This window comes from Hyaena hyaena, unplaced genomic scaffold (genome assembly GCF_003009895.1).
Source record: "Hyaena hyaena isolate Hyena2069 unplaced genomic scaffold, ASM300989v1 scaffold_1508, whole genome shotgun sequence".
In the NCBI taxonomy this organism is placed as follows: Eukaryota; Metazoa; Chordata; class Mammalia; order Carnivora; family Hyaenidae; genus Hyaena; species Hyaena hyaena.
In genome coordinates, this window is record NW_024082142.1 from 141,221 (window position 1) to 162,653 (window position 21,433).

Here is a 21,433-nt window from a genome sequence, read left to right on the forward strand (position 1 = left end):
TGGAACAGAATTGAGAACTCAGAAGTGGACCCAAAAGTATACAGCCAACTGATCTTTGACAAAGCAGGAAAGAATATCCAATGGAAAAAAGACAGCCTTTTTAACAGATGGTGTTGGGAGAACTGGACAGCAACATGCAGAAGAATGAAACTAGATCATTTTCTCACACCATGCACAAAAATAAACTCAAAATGGATAAAGGACCTGAATGTGAGACAGGAAACTATCAACACCCTCGAGGAGAAAGCAGGAAACAACCTCCTTGACCTCCACCGCAGCCATTTCTTACTTGACACATCCCCAAAAGCAAGGGAATCAAGAGCAAAAATAAACTATTGGGACCTCATCAAGATGAAAAGCTTCTGCATGGCAAAGGAAACGATCCATAAAACTAATAGGCAACCGATGGAATGGGAAAAGACAGTTGCAAATGACATATCAGATAAAGGGTTAATATCCAAAATCTATAAGGAACTCACCAAACTCCACACCCGAGAAACAAACAACCCAGTGAAGAAATGGGCAGAAGAGATGAACAGACACTTCTCCAAAGAGGACTTCCTGATGGTCAACAGACACATGAAACGGTGCTCAGCATCCCTCCTCATCAGGGAAATACACATCAAAACCACACTGAGATACCACCTCACGCCAGTCAGATTGGCTAAAATGAGCAAATCAGGAGACTCTAGATGCTGGCGAGGATGTGGAGAAACGGGCACCCTCCTACACTATTGGTGGGAATGTTAGCTGGTACAGTCCCTCTGGGAAACAGTGTAGAGGTTCCTTAAAAGTTAACAGTAGAGCTCCCCTATTACCCAGCAATAACACTGCTAGGAATTTACCCAAGGGATACAGGAGTGCTGATGCATAGGGGCACATGGATCCAGTGTTCATAGCAGCACTCTCAACAAGAGCCAAAACATGGAAAGAGCCTAAGTGTCCATCAACAGACGAATGGATCCAGAAGATGTGGTTTATCTATACAATGGAATACTACATGGCAATGAGAAGGAATGAAATCTGGCCATGTGTAGCAACATGGATGGACCTTGAGGGTGTTATGCTTAGCGAAATAAGTCAGGCAGAGAAGGACAAATATCATATGTTTGCGTGTATCGGAGGATTAGGAGGAACTTAATGGAGGACCATGGGGGAGAAGAAGGGGGTAAATGGTGGGGGAAAGGGAGAAAGGCAAACCATGAGAGACTCCTGAATGCTGAGAACAAACTGCGGACTGATGAGTGTGGGGGGGAAGGGGGGAATGGGCATGGAGGAGGGCACTTGTGGGAATGAGCACTGGGTGTTATATGGAAACCAACTGGACAATAAACTATTTGATAAAAATAAATAAATAAATAATAAAAAGAATTACACACCATAGTAATTTGGTAGGATTTGTTCCATTTTGCAAGACTGGTTCAATATTTGAAAAATCAGTCTATGTAATCCACCATACAAACAGGATAAAGAAGAAAATAATATAATCATCTCAATGGATGCAAAAAAATACTTATCAAAATTCAACAACCATTCATGAAAGAAGAAAAATTGCTCCAACACTAGGAGTAGAGGTTACTTCCTTAACTTGATAAAGAACATCTACAAAAACCCTTCAGCCACATTACACTTAATGGTGAAAGACTTCATGTTTATCTCCTAAAATTAGGAGGAAGTCTAGTTATGCCCTTACTGCTGCTCTTCAGCATAGTACTAGAAGTTCTAGCCAGCACAGAAAGGCAAAAAAAAAAAAAATTAAATAGGAGGTATACAGATCAGAAAGGAAAAATTAAAACTGTTCCTAATTGTAGATGAGATTGCTTATGTAGAAAATCCCAATTGACAACAAAACTGCTAGAACTAATGAGTGACTTTGTTAAGGTTTTAGGACACACAATAAACACAAAAATTCTATTTCTATACACTAACAATGAGTATAAGGAACTGAAATAAACACAATACCATTTATAATTCCTCCGAAAAATGGAATACTTAGATACAAGTTTAACAAAAGTTATTCAAGATCTGTATGCTGAAAATTATAAAATACTGATGAATGAAATTGGTGAAGGCCTATATAAATGGAGAGACAGATCTTTTTGAATTGGAAGATTCAACATAGTAAAATGTCAGTTCTCTCCACATTGATATACAGGTTTAACACAATTCCTAATCAAATCCAAGTAGAATTCTCTGTAGATATATGGAACATTTTTTTAAGTCTTTATTTTGAGAGAGAGAGAGAGAGTACAAGCAGGGGAGGGGCAGAGAGAGGGACAGAGAGAGAATCCCAAGCAGGGTCAGCATTGTCCACATGAAGCCCAGTGTGGGACTCAAACCCACAAACCGTGAGATCATGACCTGAGCCAAAATCAGGAGTCAGATACTTACCAACTGAACCACCCAGGTGCCCCACAAATTGGTATTTTTTAAATGTTTATTTTTTAGAGAGAGAGAGACAAAAGTGTGAGTGGGGGAGGGGCGGGCAGGCAGACAGACAGAATCTGAAGCAGGCCCCAGGCTCTGAACTGTCAGCACAGAGCGTGATGCAGGGCTGGAACCCACCAACCGTAAGATCATGACCTGAGCCAAAGTTGGACACTCAATGACTGAGCTACCCAGGCATCCCATTATACTGGATTATTCTGATATTTATATGGAAAGACAAAGGAACTAGAATAGATAAAACATTTTTTAAAAGAAATAATTTGGGAGCAATCACTCTACCTTGGTTAGAAGACTTACTGTGTAACTACAATAATTATGACTGTGTGGTATTGGTAGTGGTATAGACATATAGATTAGTGGAATAGAATAGGGAACCCAGAAATAGCCCCATGCAAGTACAGCTAACTGATTTTTGACAAAGCTGCAGAAGTACTTCATCAGAGGAAGGATAGTCTTTTTAACAAATGGTGCTAGATCATTTGGACATCAGTAGGTGAACAAGTACCACATATCTAGATTACTATATAAAATATACAAAGAACTCTCAAAACTGATCATTATGAAAATTGTCCAATTAGAAGATCAACAAAATAATGCAGATATTTCACTGAAGAAGATATACATGGCAAATAAAGACATTAAAGGACATTCAACATCATTAGCCATTAAAGAATTGCAAATTAAAACCACAATGATATATAACTACATACCTATCACAATGGCTAAAATGAATAATGGTGATAACACCACATGCTGGATTGGATGTGGAGAATGGATCACCCATAAACTGCTGGTAGAAATGTAAGATGGTACCACCACTCTAGAAAATAAGTTGGCGTTTCCTTTCAAAACTAAAAATAGACTTACCATGCTACCTAGCACCTAGACTTTTGGGCATTTATCTCAGAAAAATGAAGATTTATTTTCATGCAGGAACTTATACACAAATATTTATAGCAGCTTTATTCATAATAGTCACCAACTAGAAACAATCCATATGTCCTTCAAAAGGTGAATGGTGAAACTGTGGTAAATCCACGGAATACTACTTGGTGAAAAAGAAAAAGGAAACTGTATTGATACATACAACAACATGGATGGATCCCAAAAGCATTATGCCAAGTGCAAATGCCAGTCTCAGAAGGTTGCATACTATATGATTCCATTTATATAACATTCTCAAATTGACAAAATTGTAGGAATGGAGAACAGATTAGTAGTTGCCAGAGATTAGGGATGGTGCTGGAGGGTGTTGGGTATGACCATAAAAGGGGTAGCATAAGGGAGATCTTTGTGGTAATTGAATAGTTCTGTATCTTAACCTACTGAGCCACCCAGGCACCCTGAATACTTCTGCATCTTGATTGCAGTGGTGGTTGCACAAATCTACACGTGACCTAGAACTATCCACACAATTATACCAGTGTCAGCTTCCTAGCTTTGATATTATAATTGTTTTGGATACAACCTTTGGGAGAAACTGGGTAAAGGGTTTATAGGACCTCTGTCTACTATCTTTGCAACTCCCTGTGAATCTATATTTCAAATTAAAAAGTTTTTTAAAAAGAGCACTCATGGTTGTAGAGCATGCATATGAGGCAGACCAGACAGAATGAAGGCAGGGACAACAGTCTCCAGATGATGTTGTGATCTGAACCTCTGCACTATTTGTTATGATGAAGACAGGGGACAGATATAAAAGATGATAAGGTAATAGAATCAGCGGAACCTTGACAATAACCAGATGTGAAGGAGGTGAAGGAAAGTGCGGACTCTCGGATGATTTCCAGGCTTCTAGCTTGGGTAATTGAGTAGATGCTGGATGTCTTCAGTAAAACAAGCCATAGGTTAAGAGCCTGAGGTATACTAGAAATAGACAGAAGCCATGGTTTCCTTGTCTCTTAAGCCTTCAAAAGTCTAAAAGATTTTTTTTTTTTGAGAATTTTGTGAAATTCTTTAAAGTCTTTTACAGTGTCCCATAGTCTGTTATGAAGCCAGATATTTATGTAATTCCTCCTTGGACCTCTTCTTGGCCTAACCTAGTACATTTACTTAAATGAGTTTCAATGTAATTAACTGTGTGATGTTGAGCCTTTATTTTTTCAATGAAAAAAGAGCACTATGTTTTATGATAATGTAGTTACAATATTTCTCTCTCAGGGCTAGAGTTCTGAGTTCTGAGAAGTAAGTGGCATTTACATTCATATGTAAAGTACCTAACACATTATCAAGCATCTAATAAGTGCTGTTCCTACTGTTAACAATAAAAATTATAGTGACAAAAAATAAAAAGATATTGAAATGGGACAGATCCTGTCACTTGCAGCCAGAAATGCTCAGAAATTTTCTAGAGCCTGTTTTTCCCCAATTTCTGTTTTCCAGTTCCTTCGGTGATCCTCAAAGAGTGGTCTGCCTATAAAGGGAAGTCACCTCAAACTCCTGAACTAGTGTCTGCACTGACGTTTCGGGAATGGACTTGCCCAAACCTCAAAAAGCTCTGGCTTGGCAAAGCAGTTGAGGACAAGAACAGAAGGATGCGGGCCTTCCTGGCCTGTATGAAGTCAGATACCCCCAGTATGCTCAATCCAGCTAATGTCCCAACCCATCTGCTACTCATGTGCTGCGTACTCCGGTAAGCCATGGGACAGGAAGGTGACCTGTTAAATTCTCTTTTACTTTTGTCATGTTTCCTTTATGCATGTGTTTTTATGGTGTTTGGAGATGGGGAGGTTTTCATTTGAAGTTCAGCTTAGAATTCGGAAACACTGAAATCAATTGCCATGATAGTCTCCTCAGTTCATGATCCTCTGTCATCATCAGTTCATGCATTACCTGCATGAACTTTTATATTTGGTTTTATATTTGGTTTTTGTCTCCTTCAGTCTTTATTCATGATGTAATTCACTTCTCTTCCCACAGTTACCCACTCTTGGGTATTCGGTGTGTACACCGAATGTGTGTACACCACACCATTTGCCATGTATTTATTTAGACATATGTGTATCCAGGCATAGTCAATAGTGTTGGTTTTATATGTAGATTTTTTTCCTTTTTTTAAAGTTTATTTGAGAAATGTAGAGAGCACACAGAGGAGGGGTGGAAAGAATGGGAGACAGAATCCCAAGCAGGCTCTATGCTGTCAGCACAAAGCCTGACGCAGGGCCTGAACTCACAAACCATGAGATCATGACCTGAGCCACAATCAAAAGTTGGGCACTTAACCAACTGAGCCACCCAGGTGCCCCGATTTTTTTCCTTTTTTTTTCCTTAACATGAAAGACATTGACATCTCGTTCTATTTCTTATTTTTTTCCACTCAGTGTTATTTTTGAGATCTATCCATACTCCTAAATGGTTCATTCCTCATAACTGCTGGATTATGTTCATATAGAAATACCATAGTATTTTATTTATTGATTTCTAGTTTTGGGGTATTATAAACAGTGCTACAGGAAATATCTTCATAAAAGTCTTTGTTTCTTTGTGTTCCTTTACCAGTTTATCTGAAGTATATATTCAGGAGTAGAATTCCTGGATCCTATAAAATACACATATAGGTTTTTCACCAAATATTGCCATGTTGCTCTAGATCATATCCACTAATTTATAGTCCTGTGAACAACACATAAGGGTTTCTATTTCTTCATAGTATTGCCAGTACTGATATTATATAACTTCTTAACTTTTGCCAGTCCAGTGGGCTTCAAGTAGTATCTTTTATTTTAATTTGCATTTCTTTGACTACAGATGAGGTGAGCTTCTATTTTATACATATTAACCACTTGTTTTCTCATTATCTGCAGTGCCTATTTATTTACCTTGCAAATTTTCTTTTAGGTTAATTGTCTTTTTCTTACAAATTACAGAAGTTTTTTGTCAAATGTGTGTGTGTATACATATACATATACAGCAAATATCATTTCTATATCTGTGTGTATATCAAATGCATATTCCAGTCATAGTTTTTTTTAAAACTGTATGCAATATCTTTGCTGAACAAAAGTATTTCATTTTAACCAATCTTATTATTGTTATAACTTCATACACACAGAAAGTTGGAACAATAGTGTGATGAACACTCATAAGACCACCACTCAGATTTTACAATTAATATTTTACTATAATTGCTTTATCCTATATAAATGGCCATCTGTCCTTTCTAGCCATCCATTTAGCCATCCTTTTAAATGCATTTTCAAGTAAATTGCAGATATCATGTACTTCACCCCTCACCAAGAAATATTTAACTTTGGTTTTGTCAGACACTTTTAAAATTGTACCCTTGTGGTATGTGCTTTGGGGATCTTATTTAATAAATTCTTCCCTACTCCTGGGTCATAAAGATAGTTTTCTACATTTTTAATGTTTATTTATTCTTGAGAAAGACGCAGAGTGCAAGCAGAGGAGGGACAGAGAGAGGGAGACACAGAATCCAAAGCAGGCTCCAGGCTCTGAGCTGTCAGCACAGCCAAACACAGGGCTCAAACTCACAAATGCTGAGATCAGGCCTGAGCTGAAGTCAGATGCTTAGCCAACTGAGCCATCCAGGTGCCCCAATACTTTTCTACATTTTTAATAGTTTTATAATGTTGCCTTCCATGTCAAGTCTTTAATATAGTGGGTATCTATTCTATATATGCTGTAGGAAAGGATCTGATTTTATTTTCTTTATACAATAAGCTAGTTTTCCCAACTCCATTTATTAAATGATCTCTTCTTTCCCCACTGATGTATATTACCACCTTTCTTGTGTACCAGGTTTATATATACATTAGTTCATTCCTGAACTCATTTTTTTCCATTCTCTATTTGAACTCTGGCCAGGATCACATTGTTTCAATTATGATAGGTTTTTAATTTGCCTTAATATCAGATAGGACAAATCTCTACTCTGTACTTTTCTTCTTTCAGACATATACTAATTATTTCTCAATCACATGATCTGTATTCCAACACAGGTAATTTAGAATTAGTCCAGTTTCCACACTATCTGGTTGGGTGTTTTGGTAGTGTTTTTTGTTGTTGTTGTTGGGTTTTTTCCCCCTCTTTGGTCAATGAATTGAACTTATAGATTAATTTGGGGACCGTTGACATCTTTATCATGTTAAGGGTTCCCATCCAAAAATCATAGTTTACCTCTCCCTTTATTTAGGTCTCTTCCTTTATGTCTTAGTAGAGTTAATTTTTTTTTCCATACAGGTCTTCTGTGTTTAAAAGTTCTATACTTGATATGTATTGTTGTGATTATGGATGGCAATTCTGTTTTTTGTTAATAGTTTCTCATTGTTTATTTGCTGATGTAGAGGAAGCAAAATTTTGTGCAGAGAAGTCAGTCTCTACAAGTCATCAGAGGGTTATAGAGCATTGAGCTTTGAATTGGACAAATTTTAATTTGATTTCTGGCTCTGCAGCTTTTCAGTTCAGATAAGTCACGTTAACTTTTACAGCATCCTTTCCCTCAACATTAATGAGTATAATAATCCTTATTTCTCAGAGCTGTTTAAGGATTGAGGTAAGACATGCAAAGGCCCTATCACTTAATAGATGCTTCATATTTGTTAATTTTTTAACTGCCTTGAGATTAAAATTGATGATTTATTTTTTCTTTTTTTTTCTTCTTTCATAGTTTATTGTCAGGTTGGTTTCCATATAACACCCAGTGCTCATCCCAACAAGTGCCCTCCTCCATGCCCATTACCCCCCCTTCCCCTCTCCCCCACCCCCATCAGCCCTCGGTTTGTTCTCAGCATTCAAGAGTCTCTCATGGTTTGCCTCCCTCCCTCTCCCCCACTATTTTTCCCCTTCTCCCCCATGGTCCTCCATTAAGTTCCTCCTAATCCTCCGATACATGCAAACATATGGTATCTGTCCTTCTCTGCTTGACTTATTTTGCTCAGCATAACACCCTCACGTTCCATCCACATTGCTACAAATGGCCAGATTTCATTCTTTCTCATTGCCATGTAGTATTCCATTGTATAGATAAACCACATCTTCTTGATCCATTCGTACATTGATGGACATTTAGACTCTTTCCATGTTTTGGCTATTGTTGAGAGCGCTGCTATGAACATTGGGGTCCATGTGCCCCTATGCATCAGTACTCCTGTATCCCTTGGGTAAATTCCTAGCAGTGCTATTGCTGGGTCATAGGGGAGTTCTAGTGTTAATTTTTTGAGGAATTTCCACACTGTTTTCCAAAGGGGCTGCACCAGTTTACATTCCCACCAATAGTGTAGGAGGGTGCCTGTTTCTCCACATCCTTGCCAGCATCTAGAGTCTCCTGATTTATTCATTTGAGCCACTCTGACAGGTGTGAGGTGGTATGTCAGTGTGGTTTTGATGTGCATTTCCCTGATGAGGAGTGACATTGAACATCGTTTCATGTGTCTGTTGGCCATCTGGATGTCCTTGTTGGAGAAGTGTCTGTTCATGTCTTCTGCCCATTTCTTCACTGGATTATTTTTTTTTGGGGGGGGGTGTGGAGTTTGGCGAGTTCCTTATAGATTTTGGATAATAACCCTTTATCTGATATGTCATTTGCAACTATCTTTTCCCATTCTGTCGGTTGCCTATTAGTTTTATGGATTGTTTCCTTAGCCATGCAGAAGCTTTTTATCTTGATGAGGTCCCAATAGTTCATTTTTTCTTTTGATTCCCTTGGCTTTTGGGATGTGTCAAGTAAGAAATTGCTGTGGTTCAGGTCAAGGAGGTTTTTTCTTGCTTTCTCCTCTAGAGTTTTGATGGTTTCCTGTCTCACGTTCAGGTCCTTTATCCATTTTGAGTTTATTTTTGTGTATGGTGTGAGAAAAGGATCTAGTTTCATCTTCTGCATGTTGCTGTCCAGTTCTCCCAGCACCATTTGCTAAAGAGGCTGTCTTTTTTCCATTGGATACTCTTTTCTGCTTTGTAAAAGATTAGTTGGCCATACATTTGTGGATCCAATTCTGAGTTCTCTATTCTATTCCATTGATCTATGTGTCTGTTTTTGTATCAATACCATACTGTCTTGATGATGATAGCTTTTGTAGGAGAGGCTAAAGTCTGGAATGGTGATGCCTCCAGTTTTGGTTTTCTTCTTCAATATTACTTTGGCTATTTGGAGTCTTTTGTGGTTCCATACAAATTTGAGGATAGTTTGTTCTAGCTTTGAGAAGAATGCTGGTGCAATTTTGATTGGGATTGCACTGAATGTGTAGATTGCTTTTGGTAGTAATGACATTTTAACAATATTTATTCCTCTGATCCATGAGCATGGAATGTTTTTCCATTTCTTTGTGTCTTCTTCAATTTCCTTCCTAAGTTTTCTATAGTTTTCAGCATACACATCTCTTATATCTTTGATTAGGTTTATTCCTAGGCATTTTATGGTTTTTTGTGCAATTGTGGTTGGGATCAGTTTCTTGATTTCTCTTTCTGTTGCTTCATTGTTGGTGTATAAAAATGCATCCAATGGGGCGCCTAGGTGGCTTAGTCGGTTAAGCGTCCGACTTTCACTTGGGTCATGATCTCGCAGTTCGTGGGTTCGAGACCCGCGTCGGGCTCTGTGCTGACTGCCAGCTCAGAGCCTGGAGCCTGTTTCGGAGTCTGTGACTCCCTCTCTCTCTGACCCTCCCCCTGCTCATGCTGTCTCTCTCTCTCTCTCCTAGAAATAAATAAAACATTTAAAAAAAATGCATCCAATTTCTGTACATTGATTTTTGTACTCTGCGACTTTGCTGAATTCATGTATCAATTCTAGTAGTCTTCTGGTGGAGTCTGTCAGGTTTTCCATGTAGATCACCATGTCGTCTGGGAAAAGTGAAAGTTTGACCTCTTCTTTGTCAATTCTGATGCATTTTATTTCATTTTGTTGTCTGATTGCTGATGCTAGGACTTCCTAAAATTGGTGATATAAGAAATCTTCCCAATAAGAAAAATGAAAGGTTTCATTCCTCCTAACTTATAAAATGTTCCTGGGCCACAACCCTGCAGTTTTCCATATTAACTCTGAAATTACATGTTTTGTTTACTTTTATACTCAAAAGTACAGTACTAGCTCATTTTTCCATTGATTTGATTCTCTGGGGTTTTTTAGAACACCTTCAGGAACATGAAAATAAGAATGGCTTATGTATAGCTATAATAGCTATCACAAGACTAGGCTCTAATAGTCTAAAAGTTTCCATATACTTTTCCTGAAGAGAACCCTTTAGCTCCTGCTCAACCTATTTATTCTTAATATAGACACATTTATGACAATTTGGCTATCTGATTACCTAGTGTACAGCAGATCAGAAGCATCAAATTATAAGGAAGGTGAGACAAGGAATAGGACCTATTCTTAGAACGAGCCCCAATGACAACAGTGGAAAGTGACAGCTTTAAAAGCTGCATAAAAGCAGGGAAAAAGATATAAAGACTACTTTTATTTTTTTAATGTCTTTATTTCTGAGAGAGAGAGACAGCGTGAGCAGAGGAGGGTTAGAGAGAGGGGGAGTTACAGAATCTGAAGCAGGCTCCAGGCTCTGAGCTAGCTGTCAGCACAGAGCCCGATGCGGGGCTCGAACCCACAAACTGCGATATCATGACCTGAGCCAAAGTCAGATGCTTAACCGACTGAGCCACCCAGGCGCCCCTAAAGACTACTTTTAAAAAGACTAAGAACACTCTTGAATGCTGAGAACAAACTGAGGACTGATGGCGGTGGGGGAGAGGGGAAGCGGGGTGATGGGCATGGAGGAGGTCACTTGTTGGGATGAGCACTGGGTGTTATATGGAAACCAACTTGACAATAAACTGTTAAAAATAATTTTTAAAAAAAGACTAAAAACCATTAGCCTAGGGGAACTTGCCCTGTATAAATCAGTAACCCATATAAGATCATTAGTAAAGCACAAGGCAATAATTAGTGTACATAAAATCATCAAGAACAGGTTCTATATTACATGATATGTACCTGGCAGTGTGCTAAGTCACCCCTTTCTGTTCAGTGTTCCTAATCCTCATAATAGTGCTAAAAACTAAATTTATCTTTATTTATCTCCATTTATAGTTGAAGGAACAAAGGCTCAAAGAGAAGTGACTTGTGCAAAGTTTACATAGCTAGTAATGGGTAATGCAAGAGCTTGAACCCAAGTCTATCCAACTCCCAATTTCTATGCTCTTTAAAAGACAAAATGGCAAGAAAATAGTCTTAAATATTAACATAAAATCTAAACTTCTTAGTTGCTTCTGCTAACCATAAGTATAAGATATGTCTTATGAAAGTAAAGTAATGCTGGGGAAGTTGTAACTAATCCTTAGTGTTGGTGAAGCTCTTGGACAATTAGCCTAGAGAAGTGAAAGTCTACTAGAAAAGGTTGGTACAGTTTGAGGAAGGAATAACCTTTACACATGTAATAGTTACCACTGAAGAGGAAAGGATAATGAGGAGCTCTGTCAGGCTTCTAAGGAGGGGTGTGTGTGTGCAGCCCTGTTGAACGTGAAGAGGCATGTAACAAGGCCCTGTCATTTCTAGCGAAGTTTCATCCAAATCTTAATCTTCCAAAAATAGAACATGAAATTTGACAAGGTCATCTTTCTAGATTTATTTGCAAAACTGAGGAATCTTTTCTGAGAAATAATTTAATTCTTTTAAGAAATGGTGGGTTTTTTATTAGCTATAATAGGACATTGGAGTTAACCATGTGCCATCCTAATACGTAAAGAGTAAAGACAAAGAACTTGTTTTTGTTCACTTGACAGAATAATTCTAAAGTTTATTGGGAAAAGCAAATGAATAAGAATAGCTTGGGATTGAAAGTCAAGAGCAGCCTTGGCTCAAACAAACAAAAATATCAGAATGTTTTATAAACTTACAATAAAATGAATTGTTACTGGCATAAAAATTGACAGGTCATTGTTTTAGAGCAGATAATACTGAGTAAGATCCTAGACACACGATAACTTAACATGATAAATTAAAATATGCTAAAAGGAAGCTTCACATATCAGTGAAGAATAGATGAATTTTCAAATAATTTTTCAGAAAATTGTACTGGTATTTGGGGAGAAACCATCAAGTTAGGGCCTTGCCTCTCATAAATTCCAGATGGATTTATTATAGAGATAAATGTAAGGGAAAAAAGATAAAAGGTAGAATAAAAACTAAGCAATGATTTAACTGATCTTGAGACAAGAAATGAATTTTTAAAATGAAAAATAAATAAAGAAGCCTCAAGTCCAGGGCAGTATCAAAAACAATAGCAGTATCATGGAAGGCCAGCACCTCTGTTGCCAGTAACTGCCATACACCATGCTAAAAATTTGCGAGATCTGGGCAGCAAGATAATCATAAAGGGCTTTGGTAAGCTGCTTTATATTCCTGGAAATCTGAGATGTACATGCATAGGGCTATATACACACTCAAAAGAAACTAGGAGAGAGTCCTTATTACGTATGCCTCCTGGGCTGAACATGAGACTTGAACAAGGTAAAAATCAAAGCCTGACTTCTAACTCCCTAAAATTTTAATGCATGCCCTAACCTAAACTTACATCCTCTTGGCAAAAATGGAAGCTTATTGGTTCAAGATGTTTCTCCACAACCTTTGACTAATCATTGGCTGATCAATAAGCTATGCTGATCCAAGGAGATGCCTAGAAAGTTGGACTTAAAAATGAAAAGAAGAGTTAAAAATAAAAACAAAATCTCAGCAGGGATATCAAGCCACCCACTGAAGGGACAGGCTCTCCAAAATGAGTCTAGAGATGTCACTAAACAAACAAGGCACCAGAAACAACAATGCTTGAGGAGAGTTGCTACAGTATATTATTGAAACCATCCAGTGTCCAACAAAAAATTGTAAGACTTGCAAAGAAATAATAATGTGTGGTTAATACACAAGCAAAAAGCACTCAGTAGAAACAGTCTTGAAGGGAATATGACCGTAGGACATACTAAGTAAGGACTTTTAATCACCTATAATAAATACATTCAAAGAACTAAAGAAAACCATATTTAAAAAACTAAAGGGCTCTACTCCTGTATCCAATACTACATGGTATGTTAACTAACTTGAATTTAAAATTATGATAACAGTGAGCATCAAATTGAGAATAGCAATAAAGAGATAGAAATTACAAAAAGAAACCAAATGATATTCTGGAATTGAAAAATACAATAGTTGAAAAATTAACTTGAAGGAAGGGGCTGAATAGCAAATTTGAACTGAGAAAAGAAAAAGATCAGTGAACTTGAAGAACAATATAAAAACAGAAAGAGACTAAGAGACCTATAGGACATCAGACACAGCACCATATGCCTAATAGGTAACCCAAGAGAAAGGGGGATGGTTAAACAGTATGTGAGGAGGGGCGCCTGGGTGGCTCAGTCAGTTAAGCGTCCGACTTCGGCTTAGGTCGTGATCTCACGGTTCGTGAGTTCGAGTCCTGCATCGGGCTCTGTGCTGACAGCTAGCTCAGAGCCTGGAGCCTGCTTCAGATTCTGTGTCTCCCTCTCTCTCTGACCCTCCCCTGCTCATGCTGTCTCTATCTCTCTCTCAAAAATAAATAAAATATTTTTTTTAAATGTGAGTAAATAAGAATTGAAAACTTCCCAAATTTGATGAAAAACATAAACCTACACATCCAAGTTCAAAAACTCCAAGTGTCAACTCGAAGATCCACACTTAGACACTGTTAAAAGACAAACACAATCTTGAAAGAAGCATAAGAAAAACAATGTATCAAAAAGGAATCAGAAGAAGATTAACAGTAATCAAAAAGTGGAAGCAACCCATTTACACTGATGGGTACATTGATAAAATGTATATGCATAAAATGGAATATTATTCCCCCGTCAAAAGAAAGGATATTCTGACACATGCTACAACATGGCTGAACCTTGAAGATATTATACTTAAATGATGTAAGCCAGTCATTAAAAACAAATATGATGTGATCCAACGTATATGAGATACTAAGAGTAGTCAGATTCAGAAATAGAAAGTAAAATGGTGATTTCCAGGGGTCTAGAGTTGGGGGAAATAGGGAGTATTTAGTGGGTATGAGTTTCAAGTTGGGAAGAATAAAAAGTTATGCAGATGGATGGTGGTAATGGTGTAAATGTACTTAATGCCACTGCAAATATACACTGAAAAATATTAAAGTGGTAAATATTATGTGTATTTTATCTCAAGGAAAAATAAAAAGGAACACAAATGGTGGGACTTCCAGAAGGACAGAGTAAGGAGGTAGACAAACCCTCTTCCTGGTAAATTTACAACTATGAAAACTATTTTTTAAAATCATTTAACCCTTAGGCATATATAGCCAAGAAGACAAGGCCTCCTTCTCCTCCCAGCTCTTCTTGCTCTTTTTGGGTTGTGGTTTCACCCAGGAAGGATAGTATTACTATTTCTCATCAACTCCAGCCCTGTGTCCAGGTAGGCATGGTAAAGAGGACCACCCACCACACCTACCCGAAGGGACTGTTTTTATTTGAAGCAGAGCCTGGAAAATTCCATGCCTAAGGGCATGTCAAGAACAATAAGTATCTTGATGATGAGCAGTTAAGAGGAGGCTGGTGGTTCCATGATGTGAGCGGAATGCCAGGGCATCTAGAAGTTTTATAGAGAAAACCAGGAGGGTTTCTTGCCTCTTGGGGAGAAAGCCAAGAAGAACCAAACCTCCTAGGATTACAGTAAACTCTGGAGATCAGGAAGGGTGTGTGCATATCCTAGATGGCACCCACTCAGGAGCAACCAACACAGGACATGGGACAGACTTCAGAACATTCCCCAAGCCACCCAGAGACCATCAATACAGGACAGATGCCTCACTGGCACAAGGAAGAGAATCCCACCTCTGATCAAGCATCAACTGAACAATAAGCTTCTCTGACCCAGAGGCAACTCCTAGGAAGCCAGGTTTAACAGTAAAATAAAACACATTGTGCCAAACTGGAAGACTGTGAATACCCAAAGCTATGGCTTTTTAGCAATACTCAGAGAAGGAACCTCCAAACTAATAGTCACTCACTGAATGTGGGGCCAAAACGTGTAAACTCCATGAACTGTGATACCAGCCTTACTCCACACACATATATTCAATGGTAAAAGGTAAAAGTCTAACTGGCTAAGACTTAGGCATAACCTTTGACCAATTAGTGGCTGACCCAGGAGTAACATCTAGGTTGCCAAGCTAAAAGAAAACAAGGGGAAAACTCTCAGTACAGACATCAGAGGCTGCATCCTACGTATTTCAGAAATAGAACTCACAGAATTAATACAATCAAGTTACTAAAAAAAAAAAAAAAAGGCAAAACAAGAGAGCAACCAAGCAAACATCATCAAACCCTGGGCTGGAGGGTAGGATCAGTATCCAGTGTTTACAATTTATTATTTAAATATCTAGTTTTCCAACAAAAATTTTTATTTAAAAAATATTTTTAAAATATTCAAAGAACTAAGTGAAACCATGCATAAAGAATTAAAACAAGACATGATGACAGTGTCTCCTCAGAGAATATCAATAGAGAGTAAGTATCAAAAAGATCCATGTGGATATTCTGAAATTGAAAAGTAAAATAAGCCAAAATGAAGTTTACTAAAGAGGATCATGAGTACACTTGAGTTGGCAGAAGACAGAAGCAGCAAACTTGAAGACAGATTAATACAGATTATGTGGTCTGAAAAACAGAAATAAAAGAATAAAGAAAACTGAACAGAGCCTCAGAGAAATGAGTGACACAATTAAGTACACCAGCATTCATCTAATGGGAGTACTAGCGGGGGGGGGGGGTAATAAAAAATATTTGAAAAAAATGGCTGAAAATTTCCCAAATTTGACAAAAACAGTATTTTATACATCTAAGATGAGATAAACCCAAAGAGAAGCACACTAGACATATCATAATCGAAATGGTGAAAATCAGAGACAAAAAGAGCATCTTGAATGCTGTAAGGAAAAAATTACTAATCACAGGCAAGGGTACCACAAAGATTAGATTTGCATCAGAAACAATGGAGGGGCTCCTGTGTGGCTCAGTCAGTTGAGCGTCTGACTTCGGCGCAGATCATGATCCCACAGTTTGTGGTTTTGAGCCCTGCATTGGGCTCTGTGCGGCTGACAGCTCAGAGCCTGGAGCCTGCTTCATATTCTGTCTCCTTCTCTCTCTTTGCCCTTCCCCGCTCATACTCTGTCTCTGTCTCTCAAATAAACATTAAAAAAATTAAGAAACAAAGAAACAGTGCAGAAAGCAGTGAGACAACATAATTGAATGTGCTTAAATTTAAAACTCTCAGCTGCCAACTTTATATCCAGTAAAACCATGTTTCAAACATGAAAGTGAAATAAAGACATTCAAAAATAATTTGAGAATGTGTTGCTAGCAGACTTCCTTTATAGGAAATACTAAAAGAAGTTCTACAGGCTGAAAGCAAATAACAACAGACAGTAATTCAGATCAATATTTAAAAAAATACTGGTTAAGATAATTATATAGGTAAATACAAAAGACAATAATTGCATGGTTCTTTTTTTCCCCCTCTTTTTTAAGAAGTAGGGGCACTTGAGTGGTTCAGTCGGTTAAGCGTCCAACTTTGGCTCAGGTCATGGTCTCATGGCTCATGAGTTTAAACCCCACATCGGGCTGTATGCTGACAGCTCAGAGCCTGCTTCAGATTGTGTCTCCCTCTCTCTCTGCCCCTCCCCCACTCACTCTCTGTCTCTCTCAGAAATAAATATTTATTTTTTTAATGTTTTATTTATTTCTGAGAGAGACAGTGTGAGCAGGGGAGGGTCAGAGAGAGAAGGGACACAGAATCCGAAACAGGCTCCAGGCTCTGAGCTGGCAGTCAGCACAGAGCCCGACGTGGGGCTCAAACCCATGCACTGTGAGATCATGACCTGAGCCAAAGTTGGACGCCTAACTGACTGAGCCACCCAGGCGCCCCTCAAAAATAAACAAACATTTAAAAAAATAAAAAGTAATTGCATCAGGGACACTTAGGTGGCTCAGTTGGTTAAGCATCCAACTCTGGATTTCCACTCAGGGCATGATCTCATGGTTTGTGAGTTCGAGCCCCATATCAGGCTCTGCACTATTAGAGGGTTCTCTCCCTCTCTCTGCCACTCCCCAGCCTGCTCTCTCGCTCTCGCTGTCTCTGATAATAAATAAACTTAAAGTAATTGCATCAAGTAATATGTATATAATTGTATTGTTGAGCCTATAACATAGAAATATATTTAACAATATCAGCAAAAAGAAACTGTATGGTAAGAAAGATGCATTGGAGTGAAAAAATGCCACCAGATGGTAAATCCACAAGAAGAGAACTAGAAATAATTAGGTTAATACAACAAAAACTGTAAATATGTACTTGTTCTCCTTTCTTCTTTCAACTCTTTTATTTATTTATTTATTTATTTTTAGTGTTTAATTATTTTTGAAGAGAGTGAACACACGTGGGGGGTGGGCAGAGAGAGAGGGAGACACAGATTATGAAGCAGGCTCCAGGCTCTGAGTTGCTAGCACAGAGCTGCACTCGGGGCTCAAACACACAAACTGTGAGATCATGACCTGAGCTGCAGTCAGATTCTTAACCAACTGAGCTACCCAGATCCCCCTCTTCTTTCAACTCTTTTAAAAGAAATAAGATTATATAAAGTAATAATTATGACAGTTCATTCATGGGTTTGTATAGATGTAACATGTAGAGCAATAATACCACAAAAATGAGGGAAGGGACTAGAGCTACATTATAAGAATAAAGGCAAACCATGAGAGACTCTTGAATGCTGAGAACAAATTGAGGGCTGATGGGGGTGGGGGAGAGGGGAAGGGGAGTGATGGGCATGGAGGAAGGCACTTGTGAGGTTGAGCACTGGGTGTTATATGGAAACCAACTGGACAATAAATTATTAAAAAAAGAATAAAGTTTTGATAATTACATTGGAATGAAGGTATTGTATGTCTGAAGCAGATACTGTTAAGATGTATATTAGAAGCCCTAGAGAAAAGAACTCCAAAATGTAATTTAAAAATTATTAAAGAAATTAAAATTTTACACTAGAAAATATCCACTTAAAAGAAATAAGACAATAAAGAAGGAACAAAGTATCAAATAACACATGAGACATATAGAAAGCAAAATGGCAGATACAAATCTATAATAACATTAAGCTTGAGTGGATTAAATCGAATTTGGATTAAAAATCCAATCAAAAGGCAGAGATTATCAGATTAAACAAGAAAACAAAATCCAGCTATCTGCTGTCCACAGGAAACACTCTTTAGATTCAAAAATACGAATTGGTGGAAAGTAAAATGATAGAAAAATATATACATACAAACAACAACCATAAGATTGCTGGAGTCATAGTAATAATACCAGACAAAATACATATTAAGACAACAAAATATTACAGGAGAAAAAGACATAGTTCATCAGGGACCTATAACAATTATAAATCTATGCACTTAACGAAAGGGCCCAAAAATACATGAATTGAGAACTAATAGAAATGGAGGGAAAAACAGACAATTCAATAATAATAATAAAAGCCTTCAATACTCAACTTTCAAAAATGGATACAACTATAAAGAAGATAACAAGGATATACAATATATGATCTTATATGTTAAAATCCTAAACACTCCACAAAATTGCTAGTAGAACTAAAAATGAATTCAGCAAAGTAGCAAGATACAAAGTCAACACATAAAAATCAGTTGCTTTTCTTTTTTTTTTTTTTAATGTTTGTTTATTTTTGAGAGAGAGACAGAGACAGAGTGTGAGCAGGAAAGGGGCAGAAAGAGAGGGAAACACAGAATTTGAAGCAGGCTCCAGGCTCGGAGTTGTCAGCATGGAGCCCAACGCAAGGCTCAAACTCATGAACCATGAGATCATGACCTGAGCCAAAGTCAGCCGCTTAACCAACTGAGCCACCCAGGTGCCCCAGTTGCTTTTCTGTACATGAACATTGAACGATATAAAAAGGAAATTCCAAAACCAATTCCATTTATAATAAGATCGAAAAGAAGAAAATACTTAGGAATTAACTTCACCAGGTAAGTGAAAGACTTGTACAGTGAATACAAAGTGTTGCTAAAGAAATTAAAGAAGACATAAATAAATTGAAGCACATCTCGTGTTCGTGGATGGGAAGACTTAATATAGTGAAAATGTCAATATTGCCCAAAATTATCTATAGATTCAATGCAATCCCTTCCAAAATCCCAATGACATTTTTGGCAGAAATAGAAAAACCCATCCTAAAATTCATTTGGAATCTCAAAGGACCCCAAATAGCCAAAACAATCTTGAAAAAGAAAAAATTGAAGGACTCACCCTTCCTGATATCAAAACTTACTCCAAAACTATAGTAATCAGAACAGTATGGTACTGGCATAAAAATAGATGTATAGACCAATGGAATAAAATAGAGAACCCAGAAACAAATTCTCACATATATATGGTCAAATGATTTTTGACAAGTGTGCCAGGAGCATTCAATGAGGAGAGGACAGTCTTTTCAACAAATGGTACTAGGAAAACTGGATATCCACATGCAAAAGAATGAAGTTGGACACTCACCTAACACCACATACACGAATTAACTCAAAGTGGATCAAGAACCTAAACATAAGACCTAAAACAATGATATTCTTAGAAGAAAATAGGACAAAAGCTTCACAACATTGGATTTGGCAAGGATTTCATGGATAGGACACCAAAGATAAAAATAACAAAAGAAAAATATAAATAAAATGGACTTCAAGAAAAAATTTTAAATGTATGTGTCAAAATATGCTGTTTACATAGTAAAAAGGCAACCTACAGAATGGAGAAAAATATTTGCAAATCATATACCTGATAATTGATTAACATCCAGACTATACAGAAAAGTTCTAAAACTCAACAAGAAAAAACAACATGATTCAAAAATAAAGGATTTGAATAGACATTTATTTCCCCAAAGGTGTACAAATAGCAAATAAGCACATGAAAAGATGCTCAACATTACCAATCATTTGGGAAATGCAAAGCAAAACTACAATGAGAAGTAGTTTTAACTCATGCCCATTAGGATGGTTACTATAAAAAAAAATCCAGAAAATATCAGGTACTGCCAAGGATGTGGAGAAATTGGAATCCTTGTGCATTGTTTGTAGGAATATAAATTAGTATAGCCGCTTTGGAAAACAATATGACAGTTCCTCAACAAAATAAAACTAGAACTGTCATATGATACAACAATTTCACTTCACTTCCAAAAGAATTTAAATCAGGAACCCCCCACCCCCGTGTTCATAGCATTATTCATAATGGCTAAAACGAGGAAGCAACCCAAGAGTCCATCACCTGATGAGTGGATATGCAAATTATGATATATACATACATACATTATTCAACCTTCAAAAAGAAGGATATCCTGGAATATGTTACCACACAGGTGAACCTTGAGGACATTATGCTAAGTGAAATAAAAAGATAGTATATGAGTCCACTGTATGAGATACTTAGAGTAGTCAAAATCATAAAGACAAAAAATAAAATGGTAGTGCCAGAGGTGGGGGGGTGGACAACGGGGGAGTTATTGTTTACCATGTATAGAGTTTCAGTTTTACGAGATGAAAAGAGTTAGGGAGATGAACGATGGTGACGGTTGCACAACAATGAATGTATTTAATACCACCAAACTGTATGCTTACACCTGCTTAAGATGGTAACTTTTATGTTATGTGTATGTGTCTTTTACAACAGCTTTTGAAAAGTGCAAAAAAAGAACCAATAAATGAGTTCAGCAAAGTCACAGGATATAAGATCAATATAAAAATATTAATTGTATGCTAATACACTACTAATCAATATTCAAAAAATAAAATTAAGAAAACAACTCCTTTTATAATAACATCAAAAGCAATAAAGTACTTAGATATAAATTTAACAAAAGAAGTACAAGAATTAAACACTGAAAACTAAAGTTAAAGAAGAATTAAATAAGTGAAAAGATATCCC

The 21,433-nt window shown here is 37.3% G+C and overlaps 1 protein-coding gene across 2 annotated transcripts in view; it reads left to right on the forward strand.

Annotated features, from left to right (window-relative positions):
• FAM120C (family with sequence similarity 120C) overlaps positions 1–21,433 on the forward strand; it is a 127,076-nt gene that overhangs the window by 74,318 nt on the left and 31,325 nt on the right. For both annotated transcript variants that reach the window (XM_039223924.1, XM_039223925.1), the window contains exon 10: positions 4,831–5,080. In XM_039223924.1, the coding sequence (XP_039079855.1) occupies positions 4,831–5,080 (250 nt within the window). The remainder of the gene's footprint in view (positions 1–4,830; positions 5,081–21,433) is intronic.